Source organism: Macaca thibetana, chromosome 2 (genome assembly GCF_024542745.1).
Source record: "Macaca thibetana thibetana isolate TM-01 chromosome 2, ASM2454274v1, whole genome shotgun sequence".
Lineage (NCBI taxonomy): Eukaryota > Metazoa > Chordata > Mammalia > Primates > Cercopithecidae > Macaca > Macaca thibetana.
Window position 1 is genome coordinate 49,903,401 of NC_065579.1, and position 9,706 is coordinate 49,913,106.

The 9,706-nt window shown below is 45.5% G+C and overlaps 1 protein-coding gene across 1 annotated transcript; it reads left to right on the top strand.

The window, feature by feature from the left end:
• Positions 1-5,284, top strand: ZIC1 (Zic family member 1). Its single transcript, XM_050778179.1, has 3 exons — positions 1-1,781; positions 3,246-3,409; positions 4,083-5,284. The coding sequence occupies exons 1-3, from the start codon at positions 800-802 to the stop codon at positions 4,278-4,280; spliced, it is 1,344 nt and encodes a 447-aa protein (XP_050634136.1). The 5' UTR covers positions 1-799; the 3' UTR covers positions 4,281-5,284.
• Positions 5,285-9,706: the final 4,422 nt, after the last annotated feature.

Sequence of the window (9,706 nt, forward strand, 5' to 3'; positions counted from 1 at the left end):
CCATTCATCAAGGGGGGGACGGTGTCGTCCTTTCAATTCATTTATCTGCAGGAATGATTGCTGCTATCAGTCTCGCGCTCACCGCCCGGCTGAGGAGGTGAAAGTTTCTCCCCAGGAAGATAAACCGCAAAAGACAATATTGTGCATGATTTGCGCCTTTTCTTTGGCTTTTTCTTTCTTTCTTCTCCCCCCACCCACTTTTTTTTTTTTTTTTTTTTTTTTTTTTTTTTGCAAAAAGCAGAGAGGGAAAAAAGGAGAGTGAAGGAGCGAGGAGGCGAGCGTGAGAGAAAGGAGAGAGAGAGAAAAGAAAGAGCGAGGGGCTAGTGGAGAAGTGAGGAGGGGCGCGCGGCGCGAGGCGGAGAGAGAGCGAAGCTGTCGCGGCTCTGGCGCTCACATTCCTCTATGCAACAAATCCAGGAGGAAGTTTTTTTGGGGGGCTGAGATGCTCCATGCCTTTCCCCGGGCAGCCTTGACGCGCGGCCCTCCCGGCAGAGACTAAGCGGCGAGAAAGTGCGAGCCGGGCCGGCAGGGTCTGCCTGGCGGGCGCTGGAGCCTGTCTTACTCGCGGCCCGCAGCCGTCCGGCTACTTTGCGTTCGGCCGGGCCAACGCCCGGGCGCGCCGCGCCGTTGCCTGCAGGCTAGGACTTCGCGAGGTGGGTCGACTCCCCCTCCCTCCTCCTCTTCTTCCTCTTCTTCCTCCTCCTCTTGTTCCTCCTCCTCCTCCTCCCGATTTTCCCTCCTCGGCTGGCGAGGGTGGGGGGGGGGGGGGGGAGGCCGGGGCTCGCCCCGAGCAGCCACGATGCTCCTGGACGCCGGCCCCCAGTACCCAGCGATCGGCGTGACCACCTTTGGCGCGTCCCGCCACCACTCCGCGGGCGACGTGGCCGAACGAGACGTGGGCCTGGGCATCAACCCGTTCGCCGACGGCATGGGCGCCTTCAAGCTCAACCCTAGTTCGCACGAGCTGGCTTCGGCCGGCCAGACAGCCTTCACGTCGCAGGCGCCAGGCTACGCGGCTGCTGCGGCCCTGGGCCATCACCATCACCCGGGCCACGTCGGCTCCTATTCCAGCGCAGCCTTCAACTCCACGCGGGACTTTCTGTTCCGCAACCGGGGTTTTGGCGACGCGGCGGCGGCAGCCAGCGCACAGCACAGCCTCTTTGCTGCATCGGCCGGGGGCTTCGGGGGCCCACACGGCCACACGGACGCCGCGGGCCACCTCCTCTTCCCAGGGCTTCACGAGCAGGCTGCCGGCCACGCGTCGCCTAACGTGGTCAACGGGCAGATGAGGCTCGGCTTCTCGGGGGACATGTACCCGCGACCGGAGCAGTACGGCCAGGTGACCAGCCCGCGTTCCGAGCACTATGCTGCGCCGCAGCTGCACGGCTACGGGCCCATGAACGTGAACATGGCCGCGCATCACGGCGCCGGCGCCTTCTTCCGCTACATGCGCCAACCCATCAAGCAAGAGCTCATCTGCAAGTGGATCGAGCCCGAGCAGCTGGCCAACCCCAAAAAGTCGTGCAACAAAACTTTTAGCACCATGCACGAGCTAGTCACGCACGTCACCGTGGAGCACGTAGGTGGCCCGGAGCAGAGTAATCACATCTGCTTCTGGGAGGAGTGTCCGCGCGAGGGCAAGCCCTTCAAAGCCAAATACAAACTGGTTAACCACATCCGCGTGCACACGGGGGAGAAGCCCTTTCCCTGCCCCTTCCCTGGCTGTGGCAAGGTCTTCGCGCGCTCCGAGAACTTAAAGATCCACAAAAGGACGCACACAGGTACGGAAACAGCTGCAGTACCCCTACCCATTCCCACTTGGGCCTGGGACCCAAACCGAAAGTCAGCGGCCAGGTCGCACAAACGCAGCCTCGGTGGGATCCCGGGCGTCAGGTTCCAGCAGGCAGGCAGGGAAATTGTGCGCTGATTTTTAGTTTGGGGCTTGAAATTACGGGATATATATATATCTCCACACAGAGGGCGGACGAGAAGGATCTGGGGATACAGATTGTTTAAATGAGAAACATAAAAGGTCGGAGAACAGGAAGCCAAACCTGGTTTGGCGGAGACCTTGGTGCTTTCGAAGCCGGGGAAAGTGGCTGGCTCCGGGCAGCCGCGGAGGCGCCAGCTGCTCAGGCTGCAGACAAATCTAAACGCTTGCTTGCTGCCAACATCTCTCTCCGTGCACTTCACTGAGGACTTTGCCAAAGGAATGAGCTGAGGAAATTGAGGAGGCCGGATTAAGGGCGTAGAAAGAAACAAAATAGAGACAGAAAGAATTGAGAGAGTGGGGAAAAGAAATAATTTGGGATTACGGAGACTTTTAGAGATTTATGCACATTTGAAGAGTTCAGTTTTAGTAGTGACTAGTTTTAAGAGTGGGCTTGAGGGGTGGAGAAAGTCCGAGGAAGGCAAGGAAGACCTTTTTGTCTGTTAGACTCCGTGAGGGTGGTTTTCAAAACACCGGATTCCCCGTTTTGGCCTTTAAAAATAATTAAGACACAGGTCCGGAACAGTTAAAAAAAAAAAAAAAAAAAAAGTTCCCGCGAGCTCAGGGTTGTAGCCTGGCATCAGGCAAAACATTCTGGGCCCCCTGCCCCCACGAGGCCAGGAATTGGGTCTGCTTTCCTATTCTGATTTTCCCGGGTGAGGTCTGAGAACCGTGCTTGGGACTTTGGGTTTAACGCCCGAGTCAGGGAAGAATTTGCGGCGTTGAGTTCTCTACCGCCCAGATTACGCTATAAAATGCGAGTGTATGTAGGGAGTGGGGTGGGTTGGAGGAGGCGACGAGGGGATGCGGAGCGTCGGGGAGGGGGCAGGGGGAGGAGAGAAAAGCAATAGGGCAGGAGAATAAGCCGCAAACGTGAAAACTAGAAATCGGGAGCCAGGTGGAAGCAATTCGAAATCGTGTATATAACTCTGGGTAATACGAGTTTCCAGACCTGATGCTAAAATCTGACTCCTCCTCCTCCTCCTATTTTTTTTTTAAACCTAAAAATAAAATGTAGATCTAATTGTATTAGGGATTAAAATAGAGTTAAAATATTTATAATTCAACTGCAGATATAAGAATTTATTGACGTTCCGGGTTTTTAAACTTGCAAAAAGCGCTAATCCTGGGCTGCTGGCTTTTTATTATTATTATTATTATTTTTATTTTTATTTTTTTACATTTGTTTAGTTTTTGAAAAACGGCCGCGGGATTTTTTTCTAATTAGACCCCTCTCATTCTACTTTCGCACCAGGGGAGAAGCCCTTCAAGTGCGAGTTTGAGGGCTGTGACCGGCGCTTCGCTAACAGCAGCGACCGCAAGAAGCACATGCACGTGCACACGAGCGACAAGCCCTATCTTTGCAAGATGTGCGACAAGTCCTACACGCATCCCAGTTCGCTGCGCAAACACATGAAGGTAATCGCCGCGCTCTCGTCGTCCCCTTTGAGGCAGGAGCTCTCTTGGCTCTCGGCTTGGGGTCGAGCGGCGAGTGGCAGCCAGGCGGTGGCGGGAGCCAGAGGAAGCGGGAAGGCAAAGGTTCCACTCAGTGGAGCTGGGCAGAAAGGGTAGGGCGGGACCTGGAAAAGGGGATGGGAGTGCCCAAGGCCGTTTTAAATTCTTGGTTTCATAATAAAAGTTAAAAGAGGCGAGTACGAGCAATGGCCGCCACTGAATTTGGCCCGGAGCTAGGGCTTTTGCTGGGGGTTGACGCTGCCGAAACTGCGGCCTTTGCTGCTGGCCGGTGAGACTCAAGAGTTGGACTCCTGCGCCCAGGCCTGAGCTCCGGCTCACCTAAACACGGGCGAGCAAAGTTCAGGGAAAGAAAGTGCAGTCTCTAGCCTCAAATCCACGCTCCCCCTTCCGAGACCTATTTTTCTTTTGTGAGTCTTGGGGACGCTGACTTTCCCGGGAGCACGGTGTCTGCAGGCCTGTGAAAGGGCACCAAGCCCAAGGTCCCGCTGATCGGGCCTCGCCTGTGTTCAAGGGGCTCCAAGAGGTCCAGGAGGAAGGGCACTCGCGGCAGTTGCCACTCTAGGCGGCCGCCACACTGGCTCTTTATGTCCGTAAAAACGCGACTTTATTCCTGCAGGTCCACGAATCCTCCTCGCAGGGCTCGCAGCCTTCGCCGGCCGCCAGCTCCGGCTACGAATCCTCCACGCCTCCCACCATCGTGTCTCCCTCCACAGACAACCCGACCACCAGCTCCTTATCTCCCTCCTCCTCCGCAGTCCACCACACAGCCGGCCACAGCGCGCTCTCTTCCAATTTTAACGAATGGTACGTTTAAAATCAGAAACAAAACACCGAACAAAACCCTATTTAAGAGACTGATCACACACGTATACACAACATTACTGAAAGAACCCTGCGAATCAAAACAACCCCCCACACAGACCCCGCAATCCTTTTTAAAAAATCTGCCAATAGACCCAGGACGAGTAACAGAGGAAGTATCAACCTTTAAAAATTTCCTTTCGCTTTCATTATTTTTCCTTTTTTTTGGCTAAAGCTTGGTACCCAAGGTGCGGTAGGGGGTCTAGGGGGAGGAGGCCACCTGACCAAATGCCGCCTACCCCGAGGGCCAGTTTCTTGTCGGATCCGTACGGGCTCTCTGGGGCTTCAGCTTTTTTTTCTTTGTTTTCTTGTAAATACAGAATTATTAGCTTAAAACTGTACTGTTGAATTCTGTAAATAGTTATATCGCGGTTGGAGCGGGTGGGTGGGATTGTGGCGTTGTGGTCTTTGCATTGGGGGAGGGGGGAGGGGCTGGGCGGGTGGGGGGAGGGGGAGGGGTGGGCGGCCGAAAGCCAACTGTTTGTACTGAATGGCAAGAATGTTCTAGTAAATGTGTACCAAAATGTGAATTACTTTGTACGATTACAGTCTCCACGTCGACCTAACCGAATATTATTGGTATTAATGTGCTTTTTTTGTATAAAGTGCAAACATTTCGTCCAAAAGTCTAAGTACTTTAGCGCAGTAAAATGTTGTTTCCCGTCCTGTCAAGAATTCGTATAGTACGAGCCTGGATCTGCGTGTCAAACTGTTCCATTTGTTTATGTAAAGTGATATTAAAAAAGATATAAACTATAACTGTCCGTTACTTTTGGCAAAAGATACAACCACATAATGTATATAAGTCCTAGTTTCCATATTTATCCGCATGTAAAGGGCCGGTTTATCCATGTTACAGCTCTTCAATATTTATGGTTAGAAGAACTCGTATGTACACTTTAGTTTCCAGAACTGTTTGGTAACCTTTCGTACCTTATTAAAGATTCTTAAATCTCAGTGATTGTGGTAGGAATTTCTTCTTCACCCACCAGCAACCTGCTGCCTCTTCTGCCAGTCTTAAAGGGTCTCCGGAAAAGCTCTGCAGTCTCCCTTGCCTTCCCTTTCTGTCATTGCAGGTCGTATAAACGTGATAAATGAATGCTACCCTGCTGGCTCTGCGAGAGAGTGTAATTAGTATTTATATCAAAATTTATGAAACAAATTTTCGGTCGCGGTATAATTTAAATGACCTTTGCAGATGTAGAATAACAACCATAAAAATAACAGAAATAGATTGCACAGGCGACATCAATATTAATGTAGACGAATTGTCAGAAGCTCAGGGGCTCGCTCTGCAACATTGCAAATGAACTTGCAGCCGAGGGTTCCGCTGCCCCGTAGATTAAATTCCCCTGGCTGAAACCGAGTTGCAGATTTACAATATCATATTTTAAATTGCTGTCTTCAATTAAACCGTTTATGACCATAACTAATTTTCAGGATGTCGATGCATGCTTTTCCAGGCCTTCCTTCTTTGTACAAAAGTAAATGTCCATAAAGCGTTTCACTTATATTCTTCAAACATGATGCTAATTTAAATTAATTACTTCCTATGATATGTTATTATTCCTATGATTTTGCCAGTGTTATTAGTTCTCTCAAAAATACATCTAGGGAAGAGGATTATTTTAAGTAATTTGATTATCTTTCTATCTCTTTTATTTATTTCTCATTTACTTAAGAAATTCGTTCCATTGGTTGGCGTTGATACAGTAAATTTGTAAATGAGGAGACAATATAAAAAATCTAAATTACTTGTGCTTAATGACTGTGGCAGAACGCCTTTTCTCTAAATCAGATTGTCTTTCTTGCAGTTTAGTTTGATAGATTTGCAAGCTATGCTGCTTCCATGAAGTTAGCTGCGCTGGTAGGAACGCAGGCTTCTTTGTCTCTGGTTGTAGCTTGCATGATCGCCCCATTAGGCAGACAACGTAGCCGGAGATCACAAATCAGGCCCTTGGCTGTAGCTGCTAGGGTGTGGAGGTGCAGAGCAGGCGGCAGAAACTGACCTCACTGGGCAAGGAGGGCCGTGGACCTGATTCTTTAATATACTATATGTGTTCAGGAAGCCATAGACCATATTTGACTCTGAGAAAGAAAACAAGAGGAAAAACCCCACAAAGTATAATAACCCCTTAGGATACATCTATTTTAAAGTGAAATTAATTTTTCAGATTAAACCATTGGCCAATTACAAGATAAAAATGTTCAATTCTCTTTAAGAATCCTTTGTTGACTTGTCTTTTCATCTCTTACTATTTATATTTGTCACTGTTAGTCAACAAAGTCTTATTTGCTGAGTAAGGACTTTGCTGCACATCAAACACTGGGGAGGGTGGTGTTTAACTTTTTAAAAATGTTATTCTGATTATAACAATAATATTGGCTTTTTCATGAAAAGAGCGCCACCTTGCAAAGTTTAGTGAGATTTATGGAAGTTGAATACCTAAGCAGGAACTGCTGCTAGCTCCAAAAATTTGTGAAGCAAAAGCTAGCCCCAGTTGGTTTGGAAGTTTGAAATTGATTAACAGAGTTGCATTTGAAGTGACTCCAGACATTAAGTATAATAGTTAAAAACAGAAAGAGGAATAAATAAATCTCTTCTCTCTAGAAAAGATAACACTGCAATTAATAATCCTTCCCACTTTCATTGAGATCAGGTTGTCTGATAACCTGATATGAGTGTGATAATGACAAACATGGTAATAATGGTACTTTTGTAATTTCGCTGGTTTTTAAAAGAAAATAGTAAATGATGAGTTCGTCTTTTCTTTGAACATTCCTATTCCTAAATGTAGTTTACCTCAAATTTGGAATTATAAGTGTCTAATTTTTGTTATGTATCTGATGCCCCTTTTGCTTTAATGTCATAGTGTAATAATTAAATATCACACTATGACATATGATTTAAGTAGGATATTTTAATGATACATTTTAGGGGTAAGTGTGTACCTCAAAATGACTTCATATTTCAAATATCTATTTAGACTTTGAAGGCCAAATAATTTTTAAGAAAACATTTGAAGAGTAGTGCATTAGCATTTGTGAATAATCTCACTCACAGCAAATAAATGTAATAGAAGCCAACATTTAAGGCAACCCTCCTGTGCATTCTCTTTTCCAACACCTATCACAAAGAAAAAGTCATTAATGATGTAGGTGGCCTAAAATAATGCTTCGAACTTAAATGTAGTCTATTATTTTGCTGGCACTTTTAATATTTGCTTCTTGAGATGTATTCTTCATACTTTTTTTCATGGACTATTAGGTTTTGAAATACACAAATGTGAATAGCAAAATATATTCTTAGACTCTGTTTAGCAGGAGCTGAAGATGCTGCAAATGGCCTGTTTCCTGTTTCTAGATTCTGACTTAGGCAGAATGCTTTCCTGGTTCGTTTTGTAATTGCATTGTATTCTGAATAATATCAAATGATTAGAACAGCTAACAAGTTATTAAAAAGTTATGTTGTGTCAACAGAAAATGCCTGAGTACAAGCAATCATATTTGAGAAATGAAGAGAAATGAGTTGTGGTATGTGTGTATGTGCATTTATAGAGCAAGCATATAAATATACAAGCACCATTTATGTGGGGGCTAAGTAATTTTCAAACATTTCAGATCCTTTGTTTTCTTCTTCAAAAGCTACCCCCAACTGCTTTAAGCGTTTGCAGCTGATGATTTTGATTTTTTAAAGTCAAGCATTCAAGTTAACCTTTAAAAAGCAAACCACCTCCAAAAGAAAGATGTAACCTTTCAATTGCCCCATCTGCCTATCTTTTTTTTTTTTTTTTTTTTTTTGCTGACAATGAAAGTAGCACTAACCTTCTTTGCTGATGGGCCTGGCATTTAGATGCTTTTATTGTGAAGTTTTCTCAGAACTTTTAAAGGGCTGGCCAGAGAATTATACCCTCAAGTACCTCACCTAGCCCCAAAACCTTCCAGAAGTTTTCTTTTTGAGGCCAACATTAAATCAGTGTCTGGGACCCCTTGTGAGTCAGTGCTGTTGGAGTTGTTACCTGAGCATACTGCTGTTCAGGAAGTGAGTTGGAGAAGGCCCTAGACCTTAAAGAGAGGATTTAGTTTAAGATGTTATGAGGAGTTACTCTATGTGGTCTAGCACGCTCAAAATAAAGGCACTTGTGCCCTTGGCTGTGGACTAGATATAAAGACATCAGCTCTTACACATTCCTAACTTCCATTTCTTTTCTTTTTCCAACTTAAAATACTGATTACAAATTTATCTCCTCCTCTCTCAGTACAGAGTTCTGTCTTCCTTGTAGCATCAAATGTAGTTAGTTCTTAGAATTATGTGTTCATATTTGAGGGGGGAAAGCGTTTTCATAAAGATAGTCACAGTTGATATCAACTGTTTTAGAATTATTGAAAATAGTGTGGCAATGGAAGGATTGATCTTGTCTGTGCCGTCAAGCCGCTAAAGGTACAAGTTACCCATGAGAGTCTCTCTTTCAGCTTTTTAACCACCCTGTCCATCTTCTGTAATATGTACCATTTAAACTAGTTAAATATAGAAAGTAGGGTTATTATGGGTAAGCATACAGCAATTTTTAAAAAAATGATAACCACTATTTTGGGCCAAGAAATACAAAAAATGTTAACTTCTTATGTCACAGTCAATCCTTTTCCTCAAAGTTTATTGCAAATATAATGGCGTAATAGGTGCAAATTATGAATACTGTTCTCCTTAAATCTATGCAAGGCTGGTTTGCTCCAGAGTCTCTTCCTTAGCAAGAGGAAACACACCAGGCCAAACCAGAGGCTATTTTTACTGTGGAAGCTGGGATCTGTCATCAGTTCCTAAAGTTGATATCCATTTTAGAGTGAAGAACTAAAACAGTATGAAGTTTCCAATTGATGTTATATACTAAAGGTGAGTTTTTAAAAAACCGGACTTAGCTATCTAGAGTGGAAATATCATTTGGCAGTGAAGATGCTACAGACTGACAGTGTGTCAACTGTTCACAATACTTTGGTTGCCTCTGATGGTTGTGAGACATCTCTGTAAGCATGTGCAGGAAAATTCACGTGTTGTGAAAGTTACACAGTGACATTTTCACCTACAGTACACACAAGAATCAACTATTGAACATGGGTATAAACATATTGGAATCAATCTTTAAAAACAACAATAGCAAGCAAACCCAAGCCGTCCGACCTTAGCAAACTTTAAAAACTTGTTACTTTACATCTTTCTTTTGTGTATCAATGTCCATTAAGTTACAGAAAGCGGGAACGTAAACGGCGAGAGAAACTTGCATCGCGATTCCTTTCTAAACATGTTCCGTTCATCCGGGAAAATCTAGCCTCTGACTAAGAAAACTGAAAGTTGTGGAGAAAGGACAGGGGTGAGATGAAGTG

Coding starts and splice junctions, on each gene's coding strand:
- ZIC1 (XM_050778179.1), top strand. CDS start 800: ATGCTCCTGGACGCCGGCCCCCAGTACCCAGCGATCGGCGTGACCACC. Junction 1,782..3,245: donor CCACAAAAGGACGCACACAG/GTACGGAAACAG, acceptor CTTTCGCACCAG/GGGAGAAGCCCTTCAAGTGC. Junction 3,410..4,082: donor CGCTGCGCAAACACATGAAG/GTAATCGCCGCG, acceptor TTATTCCTGCAG/GTCCACGAATCCTCCTCGCA.